The sequence below is a fragment of the Schistocerca piceifrons genome, chromosome 7 (genome assembly GCF_021461385.2).
Source record: "Schistocerca piceifrons isolate TAMUIC-IGC-003096 chromosome 7, iqSchPice1.1, whole genome shotgun sequence".
Taxonomy (NCBI): domain Eukaryota; kingdom Metazoa; phylum Arthropoda; class Insecta; order Orthoptera; family Acrididae; genus Schistocerca; species Schistocerca piceifrons.
Window position 1 is genome coordinate 336286227 of NC_060144.1, and position 22269 is coordinate 336308495.

At 44.9% G+C, this 22269-nt stretch overlaps 1 protein-coding gene across 1 annotated transcript in view; it reads right to left on the bottom strand.

Annotated features, from left to right (window-relative positions):
* LOC124805686 (nose resistant to fluoxetine protein 6-like) overlaps positions 1-22269 on the bottom strand; it is a 462198-nt gene that overhangs the window by 84341 nt on the left and 355588 nt on the right. The window contains exon 9 of the mRNA XM_047266255.1: positions 15961-16154. Within this exon, the coding sequence (XP_047122211.1) occupies positions 15961-16154 (194 nt within the window). The remainder of the gene's footprint in view (positions 1-15960; positions 16155-22269) is intronic.

Sequence of the window (22269 nt, forward strand, 5' to 3'; positions counted from 1 at the left end):
TAGTCGAACGCCGCAGTGGTGCACTGGGTCGAGTAAACGCAACGCTGAGGGCGCCGCCGAACCATAAACCAGACTCCCATAGCCAAGGCGGGATAGAACAAGGCCTCTGTAGAGCTGTAGCAGTGTGGAGCGATATACACCCTAGTTGGTGTTGCTCAGGCGGCAGAGGGCATTGAGGTGCTGCCAGCACTTCCACTTAAGCTGACGAAGATGAGGAAGCCAAGTCAATAGAGCGTCGAAAACCAGTCCTAGGGATCAGAATGAATGGCTCGTCATTAAGCGAAAGTTCTAGTTCTGGATGAACGGTACGATGCCGACAGAAGTGCATGAACACGACTTCGTGGCTGTGAATGGCTCCCTGTAGGCATCGCTCCACAACACCAGTAATGGAGGAGCAGTACGAAATGCAGAAGTCATCCGCATACACAGAAGGTGAGACGGACGGCCCTACAGCTGCTGCTAGACTGTTTATAGTCACTAAAAATACAGAGACAATACGGAGCCCTGCGGAACTCCATATTCTCCTGAATACGGGGGGAACTATGGGAGGCACCAACTTGGACACGGAAAGTGCGGAGCGACAGGAAGTTTTGGATAAAATTCGGGAGCGGACCCCAGAGACCCGTCTCATACAATGTGACTAGGATATGATGTCGCCAGGTCGTGTCGTAAGCTTTGCATAAGTCAAAAAAGACGGCAACCAGGTGTTGGCGTCTGTAAAAGGCTGTTCGGATCGCAGACTCAGCGGTAGAGCGACACTGGCGGAAACCGCCCGGGCATGAAGCCAGTAGGTCACGTGACTCCAGGACCCAACACAACCACCGGCTCACTATACGTTCTAGAAGTTTACAAGGAACGTTGGTGAGGAAGATGGGCTGACAGCTATCCACATCAAGCAGGTTTTTACCGGGTTTCAGCACTGAGATGATGCTGCCTTCCCGCCACTGCGATGGAAAGGCGCCATCGCATCAGATCCGGTTGAAGATGACGAGGAGTGTCAATTGTTGTCGGACGAGATATGTTTAATCGTCTGACTGTGGATTCGATCTTTCCCAGGAGCTGTGTCGGTGCAATGTGCGAGGGCGCTGAGCAGCTCCCACTCTGTAAATGGGGCGTTATAGGGTTCATTGTGGCATGAAGTGAACGAGAGGACTCTCTCTTCCAGCCGACGTTTGAGAGTGCGAGAGGCTGTGGGGTAATTATCCGACGCAGAGGCTCGAGCATAGTGCTCAGCAAAGTGCTCGGAAATCGCGTTTGCGTCGGTAGATAACACGCCATCGATTGTAGCGCCAGGGTCACCTGTTGGGGTCTGGTACCTAAAAACACGTTTGATCTTCATCCAGACGTGGGAAGGTGATGTATGGCACGCAATGGTCGGAACATACCTCTCCCAACACGCCTGGTTCCGCCTTTTTATAAGCTGGTGAACGCGGGCACGAAGCTGTTTAAAGGCTATTAGATGCTCTGGGGAAAGGTGCCGCTTATGTCGCTGTAGAGCTCGCCGACGCTCTTTGATTGCCTCAGCGACTTCCAGCGACCACCAAGGTACTGACTTTCGCCGGGGGCATCCTAAAGAACGAGGGATAGAGTTTTCCGCCTCCGAAACGATCGTTGTAGTGACCTGCTCAATCAGGACATCGATGACACAATGTGGGGGAGATTCAACGGTGACAGCAGAGGTGAAGGCTTCCCAGTCTGCCTTGTGGTAAGCCCATCTGGGTAGGCGTCCATGGGAATGACGCCAGGGAGTGATAGGAAGATGAGGAAGTGGTCACCACCACACAAGTCGTCATGTGCTCTCCTGTGGATAGATGGAAGAAGGCCAGGACTGCAAACCGAAAGATCAGTGACCGAATATGTGCCATGTGCCACACTGAAATGTGTGGGGGCACCAGTATTTAAGAGGCAGGAATCGAGTTGAGACAGTAAATTTTCGACATCTCTACCCCAACCAGTAAGCACAGTGCCACCCCACATGGGGTTATTGCCATTAAAATGTCCCAAGAGTAGGAAAGATTTAGGGAGTTGATCAATCAGTGCAGCCAATACGTTCAGGGGTACTGCACCATCTGGAGGGAGATACACGTATCAGACAGTTATTTCCTGCATCGTCCGTATCCTGACAGCCACAACTTGAAGAAGAGATGGAAGGAGCACAGGTTCGCTACATACTGAGTCCAGGACATAAACGCAAACTCCACCTGACGCTCTATTATATTCTCTACGGTTCTTGTAATATCCCCTGTAGCTAAGACGGGCAGGTGTCCATATTGCCAGGAACCAGGTTTCCTGGAGGGTAATGCAGGAAGCAGGTGTAAAGCTTAACAGTTGCCGTAGCTCAGCCAGGTGGTGGAAAAAACCGCTGCAATTCCACTGGAGGATGACGTGATCGTGAGACTGGGAAGGCATGAAACACTCAATGAGGCGGTCTGCCACCGCATGAGTACCTGTGTGATCAACATCCTTTGTGTCTGAGGGCCCAGCGAGATCTAAGTCCTCAGCAGACGGCAGAATCTCCACTTCATCTGTGCCTTGGTTCTTGGGGGTCTTTTTCTGTTTTGGTTTCTCCTGCTGCTCCTTAGGTTTGTCCGGCTGGGATGGTTTCACTGATTCAGTCTCAGAGACTGAGGAGGACCATGAAGCCCTAAAACCAGCTATGTGTGGGTGTTTCAGCCACGGCTCTGAGAGCCAACTGTACACAGCGGAATGGAAGGTGCTACAAACTGATGTAGCGATGGCGTAAGTTGATGTCATACACACAGGATGTAGCCTCTCATATTTTCTCTTAGCCTCAGTGTAGATCAGTCGGTCCAGGGTCTTGTATTACATAATTTTCCTTCTGTAGAATCCTACAGTCCAGTGAGCAGTTGACGCAGATGGGAGGCGGGGCACATAGAGTATTGGGATGTGATGGACGTCCGCAATCTCGACATGCCATGCTGGAAGTACAGCAGGAAGATATATGGCCGAACTTCCAGCACTTAAAACATTGCATCAGGGGGAGGGATATATTGTTTCACATCACAGTGGTAGACCGTCACCCTGACCTTCTTGGGTAATGTTTCATCCTCGAAGGCCAAGATGAAGGCACTGGTGGCAACCTGATTATCCCTCAGACCCCAACGGACACGCCGGACGAATGGACACCTCGTCGCTCTAAGTTGGCCTGCAGCTCGTCATCAGGCTGTAAAAGAAAGTACCTGTGGAATAAAATACCCTGGACCATATTTAAGCTCTTATGGGGTGTGATGGAAACAGAAACATCCCCCAGCTTGTCACAAACAAGTAATGCCTATGACTGGGCAGAGGTTGCTCTTCTTATCAAGACTGACCCTGACCGGATTTTGGACAAGCCCTCCACCTTTCCAAACTTGTCTTCTAAATACTCCACAAAAAATTGAGGCTTCAGTGACAGGAAAGATTCCCCGTCAACTCTCGTACATATGAGGTACCGGAGTGAACAAAGGTCACTGCCATCCTTAGGCTGGCATTCCTCCCATGGTGTGGACAGGGAGTGGAACGATTTTGGGCAGTATTTCTTAGCATTGAAGTTAGACCTTGACCACTTAGAGACTGCTGGTGGTTGACCACCAGCAAGAGATGACATACTACGCTTCATGGCGTGTCATCCGCCCTGACGCCACCCACTCTGACCAGGGGCCCTCCCATGGGTGCCACCCAGCGTCAGCAAGGGCCACCTGGCAGGAAGGCCATTGCTGGGAGTCCCGATTCCCCAATGAGATGGGCACCTACTCCTTGGCATACATGGTGCATATGTGGGGCATACGTGGCATATGGCGCAGGCATCAGCAGAGCGATCCCTGTGTAGTCCGGGGGCTACAACCAACAAGGTACACGGCGACCCCAACACAATGGACTGGCTACTGTGCTGGATATCAGGTGCAAACAAGCAAACAAGTCCATTATCATCGTCAGCATAGAAAACGATACTGCACAGTGGATGGAGGAAAACACACCCAGGATGGTGACCTTGCCCAACAGCTGGAGAATGAGCAGAAGTGTATATCCATGTCAATGAAGGATGTGACAGGTCTCAGTGCATGATGGACATGATGCACCATAAAGGCGCCCTTCCCCAATTGGCTCGCTCTTCGGGAAAATTTTGAAGAATGTAGGTCAAACCCGACTGGGGACCATCACACATAGGCCGAAAAGTGTGAGACTCCTTCTAGTCGCCTCTTACGACAGGCAGGAATATTTTGGGTCTATTCTTACCCCCGGACCCACAGGGAACAAAGGGTTTAAGATCAGACCCGGCACACAGTTTAATCTGCCACGAAGTTTTGACACAATACATACGTGCACGGAAGGTAACACAATAAAGTACAGCGTAGAAGTAAGTGTCAATTAATCCAATAGTGCCCAGCGTTACATTAATGGTGTATGTGATTAGACTGAGCTTTTATATTTTTTTGTACGAGAGTTAAATTCTACAATCTTGTTATGCTGATTTAAAATATTGTTGAACGTTTATTCTTTCCATCAGAAGCAATCTATTACTGGGAAAAATGACCTTACAATTTAAATCTTACTACGGTCGGAACATCATCACACCAAGGATTTAGAGTTGTAGTGTTGTTGGGGTCTTCAGTCCAAAGACTGGTTTGATGCAGCTCTCAATGCTACCCTATCCTGTGCAAGAGTCTTCATCTCTGAGTAACTACTGCAAGTTGCATCCCTCCGAATCTGTTTAGTGTATTCATATCTTGGTCTCCCTATACCATTTTTACCCTCCACGCTTCCCCCCAGTACTAAATTCGTGATCCCTTGATGCCTCAGAACGTGTCCTCCCAACCGATCCCTTCTTTCAGTCAGGTTGTGCCACAAATTGCTCTTCTCCCCAATTCTATTCAGTATTCTCATGAGTTACGTGATCTACCTATCTAATCTTCAGCATTCTTCTGCAGCACCACTTTGCAAAAGGTTTTATTCTCTTCTTGTCTAAACTGTTTATCGTCCATATTTCACTTCCATACATGGCTATACTCTACACAACTAATTTCAGAAAAGACTTCCTGACACTGAAATCTATACTCTATGTAAACAAATTTCTCTTCTTCAGAAACGCTTTCCTTGCCATTGGCAGTCTACATTTTATATCCTCTCTGCTTCGACCATCATCATTATTTTGCTCCCCAAATAGCAAAACTCCTTTACTACTTTAAGTGTCTCATTTCCTAATCCAATCCCTCAGCATCACCCGACTTAATTCGATTACATTCCATTATCCTCGTTTTGCTTTTGTTGATGTTCCTCCTATATCCTCCTTTCAAGACACTGTCCATTCCGTTCAACTGGTCTTCCAAGTCCTTTGATGTCTCTAATAGAATTACAATGTAATCGACAAACCTCAAGGTTTTTATTTCTTCACCCTGGATTTTAATTTCCACTCCAGATTTTTCTTTTGTTTCCTTTACTGCTTGCTCAATATACAGATTGAATAACATTGGGGATACAGCCCTGTTTCACTGCTTTCTCAACCACTGTTCCCTTTTATGCCCCTCGACTCTTATAACTACAATCTGGTTTCTGTAAATATTCTAAATAGCCTTTCGCTCCCTTTATTTTACACCTGCCACCTTCAGAATTTGAAAGAGAGTATTCTAGTCAAAAGCTTTCTCTAAGTCTGCAAATGATATAAACGTATAATCTATCTTGTAAGATATGTCGTAGGGTCACTATTGCTACGCGTGCTCCTACATTTCTATGGAATCCGAACTGATCTTCCCCGAGGTCGGCTTCTGCTAGTATTTCCATTCTTCTGTAAAGGATTCGTGTTAATATTTTGTATCCGTGACTTGTTAAAATGGTAGTTCGGTAATTTTCACATCTGCTTTCTTTGGAATTGGAATTATTATATTTTTCTTGAATTCGAAAGGTATTTGGCCTGTCTCATACACATTTGTTACCAGATGGAAGAGATTTGCCATGGCTGGCCCTCCCAAGGATCTCAGTAAATCTAACAGAATGTTGTCTATTCCTGGGGCCTTGTTTCGACTTAGGTCTTTCAGTGCTCTGTCAAATTCTGCTCGTAGTGTCATATCTCCCATCTCATCTTCACACAAGCTCACTTCCCTTTCTATAACATTGCTTTCAAGTTAATCTCCCTTTAGAGGCCCTCTATAAACTCCTTCCACCTTTCAGCTTTCCCTTCTTTGCTTGGGATTGGATTCCCGTCTGAGCTCTTGATATTCATACAGGTACTTCTCTTTCCCCAACGGGCTCTTTAATTTTCCTGTTCCTTCTTCCACCTAACTTCACTAATTCCCACTATATGTAACTTTAACCCATTCATTTCCCTTTTTAAATTTTCTAACCTACCTGCCCGATTAAGGGATCTGACATTCTATGCTCCGATCCGCAAACCGCCAGTTTTGTTTCTCCTGATAACGACGTCATCCTGAGTAGTCCCCGTCCGGATATCCGAATGGGAGACTATTTTACCTCCGGAATATTTTACACAAGTGGACGCCATCATCATTTAACCATACAGTAAAGCTGCATGCCCTGGGAAAAAATTACGACTGTTGTTTCCCCTTGCTTTCAGCGGATTTAGAGCTGGCACAACAATTAAAATATTTTAAATTTCAGGTTCAAAAATTGGAAATAGTTCCTTAATAAGTCTACAGCCACAAGCCATTTATTGAAATTTATAAAACGTTGATTGTATCGTAGGGACATACGCTACATTTTCAGCGTGAACTACAAGTAGGCCGGCCGAAGTGGCCGAGCGGTTCTAGGCGCTACAGTCTGGAACCGCGCGACCGCTAAGGTCGCAGGTTCGAATCCTGCCTCGGGCATGGATATGTGTGATGTCCTTAGGTTAGTTAGGTTTAAGTAGTTCTAAGTTCCAGGGGACTGATGACCTCAGATGTTAAGTCCCATAGTGCTCAGAGCCACCTACAAGTAACGCTAATCACTAAAGAGAGCACTTTAATAATTTTTACCTCCGTTTTGGCAGCCTCTTCACAAGATTTAATTCGTTAATTTTTCTTAGAGAACAAAGTTTCAGGGGGCCAAGAGAAAATTGTATGCCCCCTTCCAAAGAAGAAGGAAACAGTGAAACACGGAAGAGGTACTATTCATTCTGCTATACAAAACAAAAATGGTCTATTTCTGTGTAAACGGCACGACAGCTGCGTCGTTCCCGCAGCTTCAAATAGAACTGGTGTGAAGGCAGTAACTAATGTTAAAAGATATTCTCACTGGCGAAGAAAACACACCGAAATTGGTTGGTTGAAATGGCTCTGAGCACTATGGGACTTAACATCTATGGTCATCAGTCCCCTAGAACTTAGAACTACTGAAACCTAACTAACCTAAGGACATCACACAACAGCCAGCCATCACGAGGCAGAGAAAATCCCTGACCCCGCCGGGAATCGAACCCGGGAACCCGGGCGCGGGAAGCGAGAACGCTACCGCACGACCACGAGCTGCGGGCCACACGGAAATTCCCTGACCTCCATGCTTACAGAATACAAGAACATGGGTGGAACAGATCGAATGGTTCAAAATATGAACCAGTACAGGATAAATATCCATCACAGTAAATCGTACTGGGCTCTTTTCAGTTGGCTATAGGATGTCACTGTACACAGTGCCTTGGTACTCTATCTCTCGTAAATTTTCAAAGAGAAGTTGAGCAGCTGTACCTGAGGAGCAAAATCATCGACAGAGTCTGGACGACTGCCGCACTCCAGTGCTGTAGCAGATGAGCTCCGGTTTGGTAGAATGAAGGACCCGATTATAAAAATACAGGAACTCAAAAGAAGACATGTGTTGGAATAAACTGTAAGACATCAGCACGCACCCAGTGCAAGAAATGGGACTGTGCCTAGAATGTTTTACTACCGGTCATACCAAGTAATTCGTTGTTTTTGTTTTAGATTTGTTACGTGTATTCATGTGTAATTTGTTTCATTCAGTATATAAATGTATCCTTTTCGTATAAATTCATGTTGTGCGTCCAATAATGCTTAGTGTTACACATTTAAGGTGCGATATATTATTTTAAAACTGGAAAGGTAAAATTGCTTTTTTCACTTTAGATGATTCTTTTTCAGTGTAACAAACAAGGTATAGTAATAAATATAAAAGATTAACAAAAATTTAATTTGGGCAGTAATGGATTGTCACAATTAATGAAATTTTCCGTGCTATTATGCCGTGGTCAAATGGATTTCACATTAAAACCCAACGTTTCATCACCATCTGCGGACGACATTTTCAAGGGGGATCGTAACTTCTCTGAGCTGGCTCGCTACTACCTACAGTAAAATTCTGCTTCCGCGTGTGTCCGTGCTGTGGCGTGACAAAGCATCATAAAAACGTTGACAGACAGATCAAGGAAAATCTGCGAACCAGAGCTGCTTGACGCAGAATTGAAACACCTCACCAATGCATTGCTCAACAATTATTATTCGTTCGCTGAGGTGAAAAGAGCGTTAAGACCACCAGGCAGAAATCATACAGATGCTCAAGCGCCGGTAAAATCGAAAGTTTTGCTCCTTTCATTAATGACGTTACCGACAGCACGGAAAAACCTGGAAAAAGTGGAACAACGCGATAAACTACAAGCCCATACGGAAGTTGCAAGATCACATAAAATCGGCAAAGGTTGCTAACCAGGCGCTGGAAGAAGCAGGAATTTATAGGATTCCGTGTAGCTTTGGGGATTTTACGAAAAGAACAGTCAAGAAACGACCAGAAGAGCTCAGGGGCAATTGCAGAAAAGGGAAGACTGACAGATCATCTGTCGCGGAACATGCTTGCAGCCAGGGGACCACCACATTCATTTTGATAGGACTCAAGTACTGGAAGACGCAACCGTATACCGTGAAGGGTTATACAGAGAGGCTGTGGAGAATGTAAAACACCCCAGGAATTCCAGTAGCAAGGAAGAGGGCGTGAAACTGAATGACATCTGGATTCCGGTGCTGAAGAAAATGTGAGCCAGTCTTCCACCATGGGGTGTTAGCGACAGCGGACGACGGCAGTCGACGACAGCCAATTGCATTATTAATTGTGATATTTCGGGCCGTGAAAGCTTACATTTTACGGTAGTGGATTTTACAACATGGAACCCTACGCTAGCGGCAGAGAAAGGACAAGAATTCTGGCAAAATTTACACTCCCAACTGAGTTGAGGGTGAACCTAGCTATCATGTTAGGTTTGTCTCCCGGCCACAGCGACGCTTCAGCAGCACCAGTGACCTAGCCTAACACATGCGCGGGAAGCCACAGCTCGGTTGTCGGCAGTGGGCTCTAAATACGATAGCGTGTTCTGCCTGGAACCATCTCGACCGCAGATGCGCGGCTTTGAAACGACGCCTCCGTAACAGATCGCAGCAAGCATTGCAGCTTGCGAGCAGCAACTAGTAGCCACCACATGACGATGTCGAGCAGCTGCCTCGAGGAAATATTGTGGGATCCGAAAAACGTCACCCAACAGAGCAGCCGGCCGCTGTGACCGAGCGGCTGCCACGGTGGCTGGTTCGAATCCTGCCACGGGCATGGAGGTGTGTGATGTCCTTAGGTTAGTTAGGTTGAAGTAGTGCTAAGTCTAGGGGACTGATGACCTCAGATGTTAAGCCCCATAGTGCTTAGAGCCATTTGAGCATTTTGAGCTAACAGAGCAGACTGCAGCGCCATTGTCATTCGCATTTTTAAAGACGCATCATGATTTCTAATAATATTTTATGTTTTACCTGAATCAGATCGGTTTAATGATTCGTATAAAGCTACTGAGTACCCTCCGTTGCCCAAATATGTATCTATTCCAATTCTATTAGTCCATCTCCTCCTCCACGCTCTCTTTGAATCCCCTTTCCCCCCTCTCTCTGTCCACTTCCTCAGCCCTCCACTCCATGTCCACTTCCTCCTCTCCCTCTCCATGCTGCTTCCCCCTCTCTTTGTCCATCTGCTCCTGCCCCTCTCGCTGTTCGTCTGCTCCTCCCACCTCAGTACATCTCCTCCTTCCTCTGTCCAATTTCTCCCCTGCCATATCTGTGTGCCTCTTCCCCCCCCCCCCCTCCCTCTGCCTCTGTTTTCAATCTGCTCCTCCCACCTCCTCTCTCACCGTTATCACTCCCACCCAATAGAAGGTTGCTGGTTCTTAGCCCCACAGTACATCTTTCCAGATAGTAATATGTGTACCAAGTTTGGTTGGAATCGATCCAGGGATTTAGAAGAGGCTTTTTACCGACGTCTTTGCCCCTAATATGCACACTTAACGTATATATTACATATATTTAACATATTTTATACTTATTTGTACACATATTTCACCTGTATTTCTAGCGAATTTCGTTCTGGAGTTCCGTTTTCATGCAGTTATGACGTCCTAACTTCAGAGCTTAGAGTCATTTTGCAGGTACATCCATTGGTATATGTGGTATATGTGGACACTGTCTGCGAAATGTGTTGCTTATAGAGTTAGTAGTAAAGAAGCAATCAGTTAAAACGTCATACATGACGCGGCAGTTTTTCACGCAGCTCAGTGTTTATGACGTCATATCTCCTGAACTATGTGTCGTACAATGCTATAATTTTGGAGTTACGTTTTGTGGTATATGTTAATACTGTTTGCAAAACGTGTTGCGAATAGAGCTATTAGTAAAGAAGTAATAAATGGAAAGGTCATGCTTGATACGGTAGCATCACTGCACGAACAGGTAAACTGTAGTAAGTAATAATCATTTTTGCTGCCTGCATTTTGTTGTTGTCAGAGAGAAATGTTTTTAACGGTTTGAAATTATATGTAAAGTTTTTTGCAAGTGCTCTGATTCTCAGATACTGGATGAATGTACAATGAAGTAACAAAAGTCATGGCATAGCGATATGCACATATACAGACGGCGGTAGTGTTGCGCACACAAGGTATAAACGGGCAGCGCATTGCCGGAGCTGTCATTGGTACTCAGGCGATTCATGTGAAAAGGTTTCCTACGTGATTATAGCCGTATGGCGGGAATGGACGGTCTTGGTACGTTTAATAGTAGTTGGCGCTAGACGCATGGGACATCCTTTTCGGAAATCGTTAGGCAATTCAATGCTCCGAGATCCGCAATGTCAAAAGCGTCCGCAGAATACCAAATTTCAGGCATTAGCTCTCAGCACGGACAGTGCACTGCCCGACGTGCTTAACTTAACGACCGAGAGTAGCGGCGTTTGCGTAGAGTTGTCAGCGCTATCAGACTAGCAGAACTGACAAGGGGAGGCCGCCAATTGTGAAATTCAGATTCGATTCATACTGCGCATAATATATATATATATATATATATATATTTGAATTACAAAAAACAAATACTATTCATATATATATATATATATATATATATATATATATATATATATTTGAATTACAAAAAACAAATACTAAAAAAAAAGGTAGCATGGCGCGAGAATCGATCCGGCGACCTTCGGATTACGAATCCGACCGCTTACCACTGCACCACGACGGTGTAGAAAATTTGTAATCGTAGAGAGTATTTCACCGCAACGGTTTCTTCTAACTGTCGATTTTCTCGACAACGGCTGAGAAGTGCATCTTTGTGCTTTGCCACATTATACCTCTGGCCATGAGCTTTTATTATGCGCAGTATGAATCGAATCTGAATTTCACAATTGGCGGCCTCCCTTGTGAGTGAAACAACCGCAGAAATCAGTGTAGGACGTACAAAGAAAGCATCCTTTACGACAGTGCGGCGACATTTGGCGTTAATAGTCTGTGGGAGCACGACATCGCTGCAGCGCCTCTCCTGGACTCATGGCCATATCGGTTGGACCCTAGGCAACTGGAAAACCGTGACCTGGGCGAATGAGTCCTGATTTAGTCTAGCAAGAACGTATGGTCGGATACGAATGTGGCGTTGATCCCACGAAGTATGCACCCAAGTTGTTAACAAGGCACTGTGCGAGTTGGTACCGACTTCATAATGACGTGGGCTGTGTTTACAAGGAATGTACCGATCACTGACTGGAAATGGTTACGTTCGGCAGCTTGGAGACCATTTGCAACCGTTCATGGACTTCAAGTACTCTAACAACGATAGCATTTTTATGGATGACAATACACCATGTCACCGAACCACAATGTTTGCTATTGAGTTGAAGAACATTATGGACAAATCGTGCACTGATTTGGCCACCCACATGGCCCGACGTGAATCCCATCGCATACTTATGGGACATAACGAAAAGAACAGCTTGTACATAACAATCTGCACCAACAACACTATCGCAATTGTGGACGGCTATAGAGGAGCATAACTCAATATTTCTGCAGGGGACTTGTCGAGTCCATGACACGTCGAGTTGCTGTACTACACCAGGCCAAAGGAGGTCCGACACGATATTAGGAGGTATCCCATGACTTCAGTCACCTCAGTGTTGTCTGACTGTTTGCACATTATGAGCTACACTTCTTGTCCATCCACAACCCACCCATTTTATAGTTAGGTGACTCTTGCCCCTCAGTGGTTCCTTCCAGATAGTAAATGAGATGTGTACCAAGTTTGGTTAGAATCGATCCAGTGGTTTAGGAGATGTGGAACATGTATACAACGACACTTTTATAATATACACGGATTACTTGCGAGGTTCGTTTGAAAAGTCCGTGCAAAGTCCGAGACATGCCAGCACCGGCACGTATCGAGGTCATGTTTAGTTAGTAGCATCTTTGGAAAGAATGTACACCAAGTTTCAGCCATATTGGCCTATTTCTTTGTGTTTGGCATTCGTGTGAATTAAGGTTCAAATGGTTCAAATGGCTCTGAGCACTATGAGACTTAACTTCTGAGGTCATCAGTCACCTAGAACTTAGAACTACTTAAACCTAACTAACCTAAGGACATCACACACATCCATGCCCGAGGCAGGATTCGAACCTGCGACCGTAGTGGTCGCGCGGTTCCAGACTGTAGCGCCTAGAACCGCTCGGCCACTCCGGCCGGCTGAATCAAGGAAGTCGAGTGAATGTCTTAAAATCGAAGAAAAAGAATTTAGTGTGGTTATTAAACATTACCTTATGAAAGGCAAAACGCCTCAAGAGACTAAAGAGGAGCTTGATAAACATTACGGTGACTCTGCACCTTCGATTAGAACAGTTTATAAGTGCTTTTAAAGTTTTAGGAGTGGTCGTATCGGCACTAGTGTTGCTGAACGTTCTGGACGCCTGATAAAATGCGTGATATGGTGATGGATGACAGAAGAGTTAAGGTACGTGGGATTGCTAGTGCTGTGGGCATCACGAATGAAAGGGTACATAATATTTTGCATAAACATTTGGACATGAGAAAGCTATCTGCAAGAAGGGTTCCGCGATTGCTCACGCTTGACCAAAAACGGAATCGTGTGAAGTGTTGCAAGGATGGTTTGCAGCTGTTCAGGAAGAAACCTGCAGGACTTTAAGCGTCGTTTCGTCACTGTGGATGAAACATGGATTCATTACTATACTCCTGAGACCAAACAACAATCTAAACAATGGATTACCAAGGGAGAATCTGCACCAAAAAGGCGAAGACCATTCCTTCGGCCGGAAATGTTATGGCGACTGTTTTTTGGGATTCGCGAGGGATAATACTCATCGACTATCTGGAAAAGTGTAAAGCTATTACAGGTGCATATTATTCATCGTTATTGGACCGTTTGAAAACCGACCTGCAAGAAAAACGTCGGCGATTGGACCGCAAAAAAGTCCTCTTCCATCACGACAATGAACCAGCACACACCTCAGTAGTTGTGGTAGCAAAATTATTGGAAATAGGATTCCAACTCATTTCACATACCCTCTATTCTCCAGACTTGGCTCCCTCGGACCACTGTTTGTTCCTCAATTTGAAGAAATGGCTGGCGGGACAAAGATTTTATTCAAACGAAGAGGTGATTGCAGCAAAGGATCGCTATTTTGCAGACTTGGACAATTGTTATTATTCGGAAGGGATCAACAAATTAGAACAGCGTTGGACGAAGTGTCTAAAAGGAGATGATGTCGAAAAATAAAATGGTTTACCCCAAACACGTAAGTAGTTTTTGTTTTTGCACGTATATTTTAACAAGGGTTAGACTTGATAGGAGCAGTCTGGCGATGTAAGAGGAAGGAATTTTGAGCAGTGGGAGAAGAAGAGTTGACTCATATTTATTATTAATTAAAATATTATGGCATCACTGGTAGTGCTGCAAAGTGGTTTCAGTGGTGATGGTGGTGGTTAGTGTATAACGTCCCGTCGACAACGAGGTCATTAGAGATGGATCGCAAGCTCGGGTTAGGGAAGAATTGGGAAGGAAATCGGCCGTGCCCTTTCAAAGGAACCATCCCGCCATTTGCTTGGAACGATTTAGGGAAATCACAGAAAACCTAAATCAGGATGGCTGGAGACGGGATTGAACCGTCGTCCTCCCGAAAGCGAGTCCAGTGGTCTCAGTCATATCTTACTAACAGAAAACAAAGGGTGTCATTACGTAATACTTCAGCAGTAGGCAATCAGACATCATCTGACTGGGAAGAAATTACATGTGGTGTTCCCCAAGGTTCCATACTAGGTCCACTACTGTTTCTTGTGTACATTAATAACCTGTCATCTGTTACATTACCAGATGCCAAGTTTGTCTTATTTGCACATGATACAAACATTGCAATAAATAGTAAATCAAATATAAATTTAGAAAGGGCAGCTAATCAAATTTTTGCTGACATTAATAAGTGGTTCATAGCCAATTCAGTGTCATTAAACTTTGAAAAGACCCACTATATGCAGTTCAGAACTTCCAAGAGATTTCCTTCTGATGTGTGCATAAAATATGATAACATGGAAATAGGAAAAGTTGAGAATGTAAAATTCTTGGGATTACAACTTGATAATAAATTCAGTTGGGAGCAACATACTAACGAACTGCTAAAGCGCCTTAACAAGTTTGTGTTTGCAATGCGAATGATGTCAGACATAGGAGATATAAATATAAAAAAAACTGGCATAATTTACTTTTTTTCACTCCATTATGTCATATGGTATCATATTTTGGGGTAACTCCACAAACTGAGATAAAAATTTTAGAGTACTGAAGCGTATAATAAGAGTAATGAGTAGTGTAAATCCAAGAACATCATGTCAATGCCTATTAAAAGAATTGGGCATATTAACCACAGCATCTCAGTATATTTATTCCTTAATGAAGTTTGTTGTAAATAATACATCCTTTTTTCCAACTAACTGCTTAGTACACAGTATCAATGCTAGGAATAAGAACAACATATATAAAGATTTAAAATCACTTACTCTTGTCCAGAAAGAAGTCCAGTATTCAGCAACGCATATTTTCAATAAGTTACCAGCAACCATTAAGAGTTTAGTTTCAGACAAGGCACAATTAAACATAATTTAAAAGAATTTTTGGTGGCCAATTCCCTGTATTCTATCCATGAGTTTCTCAACAGATGCAGTAGACCATTTTAATGAAAATTTATTATACTTTTAATTTTTGACAATACTTGGTTTAACAGCCAAGTAACTACCGACTGTGAATGATGGATTTATGGAAAGCAGATGTAAGTCTAAAGTCTGTAAATATTGTAAGTTTAATTTTAAATATTGTACATAATCTGACTGTTCTTAACTGAGGATCACTGAAATGAATAATTTTCTTTAATTTTGACAATACTGGGTGTAATAGCCAAGAAACTAGCAAGTGTATGAATGATGGATTTAATGAAAGCAGATGTAAATATTAAACCTGTAAATATTAGAAGTTTAAATTTAATTCCTGTACATAATTTCACTGTTTATTGACTGAGGATCATTAAAATTAATGAAACTGAAGTTTTTCTAATTTCGTTTTTGTAATGTGTTTATCTGACATGTTCCACACAAGGAGGATTCCCTCTTTTATGGTTCTATGGAATAAATAATTGATCTAATCTAGTCTAATCTAAAAACTCACTCTGGCAGACTGAGCAGCGTGGGGTCCAGCTGGAGGAAGTAGGCAGCGAGCGCCGGCACGAGGCAGGAGAGGGCAGCACAGGCGGCCAGCAGGTGGGGGGCGGCCCGCGGCCAGCGCCACACTGCCGCCAGCACCACCAGGAACACCGCGAACAACTGCGTGTCCGTCGCCAGGTACCAAGTGTGCAGCAGGCACTGGAAACAACATTGCGTTACGTTAATACTTGTTCCACAGATCATGAATACTACATTTCGTAATGATGTGCAATGTGTCAATTTAACAAAAAAAATTTTACACGATATATTCCTTTTTCTTATAATTATTAGTTCATGTCTAAAAATTCATCTATTGACTAGAAGGAGCTGTCACTCGGAAATTCTTTTAATTTGTTTTTAAATGCTGGTTGGTTATCTGTCAGACTCTTAATGCTATTTGGTAAATGACCAACGAATTTTGTGGCCGCATAATTCACCCCTTTCTGTGCCAATGTCAGGTTTAGCCCAGAATAGTGAAGATCATCTTTTCTTCTAGTCTCGTAGGAATGCACTTTGCTGTTATTTTTGAATTGGGGTGGGTTATTAATAACAAATTTCATACTCGGCAGGGTAGCCGAGAGTGCTAACGCGGTGCTTCCTGGACCCAGATAGGCGTGCTGGCCCTGGGTCGAATCTGCCCGGCGGCTTAACGAGGACGGCCGGTGTGCCGGCCAGCCTGGATGTGGTTTTTAGGCGGTTTTCCACAGCCTACTAGGTGAATACCGGGCTGGTCCCCACGTCTCACCTCAGTTACACGACTCGCAGACATTTGAAACACATTCACACTATTTCACGATTTACACTTGATGCAGACTGCTGGGGTACATTAATTCCGTCCCGGGGGGTATGGGGTGGCGGCAGGAAGGGCATCAGGCCACCCCTTACAATTAACCATGCCAAATCCGTACTTAACCCGTATGGTATTGAATGAAATACCATAGACACTGGCCTTCAGAGTTGAAAGCCCACTCGTGTACCCTTGATGACTGCACGACACAAAGCTTTACGCCTCGTCTGGGCCAGTCAACACCGACATTGGATTCTTGGTTACTGGAAACATGTTGCCAAGTTGGACGAGTCTCGTTTCAAATTGTATTGAGCGGAAGGACATGTACAGGTATGGAGACAACCTCATGAATCCATGGACCCTGCATGTCAGCAGGGGACTGCTCAAACTGTTGGAGGCACTCTAATGGTGTGGGATGTGTGCAGTTGGAGTGATGTGGGACTCCTGATTCGTCTAGATACGACTTTGACGGGTGGCACGTAGGTAAGCATCATGTCTGATCACCTGCATCCATTCATGTCCATTGTACATTCCGACGGACTTGGGCAATTCCAACAGGACAATGCGACACCCCACACAGCCAGAATTGGTACAGAGTCGCTTCAGGAAAACTCTTCTGAGTTTAAACACTTCCGCTGGCCACCAAACTCCACAGACATGTACATTATTGAGCATATTTGGCATGCCTTGCAACATGATGTTCAGAAGAGATCTCCATTCCCTCGAACTCTTACGAATTTGTGGACAGCCCTGCAGGATTCATGGTGTCAGTTCCCTCCAGCACTACTTCAGACATTAGTTGAGTCCCTGCCACGTCATATTCAGGTACTTCTACGTGCTCGGTGGGCCCTACACGATATTAGGTGGAGTACCAGTTTCTTTGGCTCTTCAGCGTAATAAACCTCATCTACACCGTTTACCTGGGCTGTGTTCTCTTGGTGCATCAACTGATGCAGTATACGACAAGTGGCGACGAAATAATTTTCTGTGATCTGAGTGTTGCACATATATTCTGTCCACCATGTAGGCTATGTTTGTGTGCGTGTGACTCATACCACAGGGCATGAACGCAATGGTAGAGAAGATGGCTGCCATTACCGCATCCAGTCCAGAACATTCCAACCAGTTGTCCCACATTGATGCACTGGTGAAAGGTTTCCAGATGGCGCCTCTGCAATTCCATCACTGGTGATGCTCAGCAGCGCGCGGTAAGTTTTTTAGCCTTCGTCCTCTCAACGGTTACAGGTTTGTCCGGAGAGTGCCGCTTCCAATATAGCAGTTCTAAACGTAAACAGTCTTATGCAACTTCCCTACTACGGGACGTGATCCTCTTCCATTCGTTAGATGAACTTCTCAGTTACTGCCCACGCTGCAGATTTGCCTCCTTATTACTATGGCTTTTGAACAATCTCTTAGATCGTCTGTGACATCGCAGGACCCTTCACTAGTGTTTGTTGCCTGCCCAATTCGCTGGTCCCAGCTGCAACCATGGCCTTCACACCAAACTGAGTCGCAAACTTCCTGCAGGTGTGTGACAGCCATGGCAGTTATTCTCACGTAGCAATTGCTTTATAATGCACCCAAGGCAACTGTGCTATTATTACCGCAGCAAATTCTACTCCTGTGGCAGCACGGGACACACAGTGAAAGTCTGTCAATCGCCCTCAAGATGAATGTGGAGACCCCGAATCCAGGATTTGATGAACTGCCCGAATTTCTCGAATCCAGAGGTGTTGCACGTGCAAGTTGTAGTCCCTGTTTTGACTGACTCTTAATTCTCACATTGGAAGTCAATGTCAGTCCTGAGCTTTTCCAAATTTATCTGGGTTCTTCCATGACTATCATAGCTTGGGAAACTTATCAGTGTCTAGGCTCGTCTCTGCTTCAGAAATTCTCCAAACAACTCTGCAGTAATGACGCATCTGTGGTTAACTCGGAGGGGCCATAAATTTCCTTCGTTTGGACATTTTTAACGCCTTGGGCCTGGATGCCGATGGATTAGCTAACAGCATCCAGCCATCAACAGCTATCTGCTGTATCTGTGACTTATGCACCAAACAGGAGTCAGATTCTTCTCAACCTTCTACCAACACCACAAGGTTTGAGACTGATGTCACCCTACTCCCAACAGCCACGTCCTATTTCTTCAAGACACGAAACGTTCTTTTTGCACTCCAGGAAGAGCTAGATTCCGAGCAACAACGCCTGCAACAGGAAAGCATCTTGATGACAGTACCTAACAGAAAGTGTGCCACCTCCATCATTGTTATTAAGAATGCAAATGGGTCACTTAGGATTTGCAGAGATTTCACGGTCACCATTAAATCCCAGCCTGTCATCAGTACCTACCCCATCTCAACAGTCCAAAACTTTTTATTAAACCTTACAGGAGACAAGATTTTCGCGAAGATGGACTTGCGAGATGCTTACCTTCAACTGCTGCTGGAACAGGAATTGCAATGCATTTTGGTGATCAAGACCCCAACTGGCCTCTTCTGCTGTAACGGTCTCCCATTTGACATTGCCAGACCCTCAGCTATATTTCAAAGACATTAGAAAATCTGATTGGGAGGTTCCCAAAATAGCGAACTATCTGGACGATATTATTGTCACAAGGAAAAATGCACAGGCTTTAACAACTCACTTAGATGCCCTTTTTGTTGTGCTCCAGTAAGCCAGTTTCAAATGTTACAAAGGCAGAAACTATTGTTTGGTGTCTCAAGTGGAACATCTAGGTCATGTCTTAAGTGCCTTGGGAATAGAGCCCACATTACACTACATCCAAGCTGTCCAGAAACTTCTGGTCCCTAAGGACACTAAACAGCTTCAATTCGTTTTGGACCAACTAAATTACTAGATTCAATTCATTCCTCATCCAGCAGACATAGCAGAACCGCTGCAAAATTTGTAACGAAAACAAGTAAAATAGAACTGCATTACCACATGCGACAAAACCTTCAGGGATCTAAAATAAGCTCTTCTTCAGCCAACATACATTATGGTCTACAACCTGTCCATGTCATTAACTGGAGCAGCTGATGCATCCGTCTGTGGTTTCAGCGAGGTGCTGTCACACGAAGTCGGTGGTGTGGGGCACCCTACTGCATTTATTTCGAAAACCTTAACACTGGCCCAACGCAGCTACAGCCCAGATATAAAAAAAGAGAGCCTAGCTAATGTTTTGGGTATTAATAATCACTATAGCTGTATTTTGGTCCTTTATTACTGTACCACTACCGGTTTCCTGGCGTTAAAGCCACATTTTGAAGTGAAATATGTTTAAAACATTAGAGAGGAAAATTTTTTTTCCAACATTCATTGTCTGTCAGACACAAAACATTGCTAAAAGACGGTATGTCATGGATTTAAAACTGCCAAATTCCAATATAGTGGATGGGTCCAAAACAAATCTTGTCATAGTGATAGGTCCTCCAGTCTATATGGAACCGCGTACAGGGAATGCGGCCGCGTGCTCTGTCATACATTCATGTTTTAATCGTATGTCTCCCGAAGATGCTTTAACGCCACGAAACATGTAGTGGTACAGAAATAAAGGACCAAAATACAACTGAAGCGATTATTAATACCCAAGATGAATACTCATAGCTGTGGTTGCCCCACTGCAAGGTTGTCTGCAGTCGAGCTAATGTGTTTGCCCTCAAAAAATTTCGGACTATTTGTATGGTCGATTAGTCACAACATTGTCAAATCATAAAGTCTCTCACCTTTGTTCAAAGCCAATGCAGATATTTCGGTCACGATGGCGCATCATTTTCAGCGGTGGGTATTGTTTTGTCTGGCTACACCTACGACATTAGGTATTGTTCCATGCTCAATACATCAATGCTGACGTCCCCTTCAGACTGCGGTGGGTCAGGTTCTATAATTTGATGCAGCATGAGAGGTCTGTTTCCACATGGATGCAGAGGGAGAAGAAGCAGTAGCAACCTTTCCCTTAGACATGAAAATTATCACCCACCATTCATCTGAGGATGTGGTCATTCGAGAAGTGTTCTGTCTCATGAACCACGGTTGGCTGGCGGATTGCAAACACCTGAACCACTCAGAAGCCCAAACAATTTGGTACAGGCGCAACCAGTTATTAACCCTTAAAAACATCCTCTTACTGGAGGGGATATTGGTAGCCCCCGCACCGTGGTTCCACACGCCCTTCGACACTGCATATTGTCACTCATCCACGAGGGACACGGGGATCGTCCTAACAAAGTTGTTGGCTCAGCGAACTGTATATTGGCGTGGGGTTGACACTGACATTGCCAACATGGTGGCGACGTTGGTACTAGCCAGAGTAAACGGGCAGCAAAGGCTCAACGATATTTCAGCTGGCCAGATATGTTCTCACCTTGGTCACAAATCCATTAGGACTTTTGGACCTCATTTTAGGCTATTCCTGGTTTAGAGTTCTCAGTTTAGGCTCAGGCACCGGCAAGAATTTTTTTTATAGAAGGTCTCCCAAGAACCACAGTCACCGACAATGGCCCCGTTTCACGTCTCCTCAGTTTTAAACTTTATGTCTCATCAACGGTATCTCCTTAGTGCAGTGTCCAATGCACTGGCAGAAACATTTGTCTGCACTGTCAAGTCACAAGTGGCAAAACTGCACTACCACAATGATTTAGACGAAGCCCTAATCTCTTTTCTTGCATCACATCGCTCCATGGATCAAGGCAGTGCCAGCCCAGCCAAGAAGCTCCTCAGATGACCCCACCATTCGCAACTCTCCATACTTTATCCAAACAGTGCTGCACCTCCACCTTGGCAGTCACACACTTCATGTTCGCAATCATGGATAAGGTCTGGGCGCCGGTTTTTTCCAAAAACCGTCGATACTGGGCAACGGAACTAGTCAGGGCATGTTGGAAGTGCAATTAGACACCGGCTCCATACGCTGCAAACGTATCAACCAGGTGCAACCCCAGAAAACGCCAACGCGTCCTACAGCTGCTCTTTCAAAGCCCCCTTTTTTTTCCAGAGCAGGTCTACCGCCTCCCAGGGCTGTTGAAATCACCGACCAGCTGCCGCCTCAACAGGTTTTGCATGCTTCAACTTTCAGCGAGGTCAGCTCTTACCAGGCACAGGCATTCACACCTGTAGATATCAATGCCATTCCACCTAGTTCACCAGTTCTACGAGCGACCGGCAGAGAAGCAAGCACATTCTGGGGCCGCGCTGAGTGGACGCTCGTTTAGAGGCGCCATGTCACTCCCGCCGGAGGTTAGAGTCCTCCCTCGGGTATGGGTGTGTGTGTTGTTCTTAGCATAAGTTAGTTTAAGTAGTGTGTAAGTCTAGGGACAGATGACCTCTGCAGTTTGGTCCCTTAAGAACTCACACACATTTGAACATTTTGAACATTCTGGGACTTTGAGACAGGGGGAATGTGCTGCGTACGCATCTTTCGCCCTATCAACCAGCACTTCTTCTCACTCCTTTAGTATGCAAGTAGCCCTTAGCAGCAGGGTCCAGACG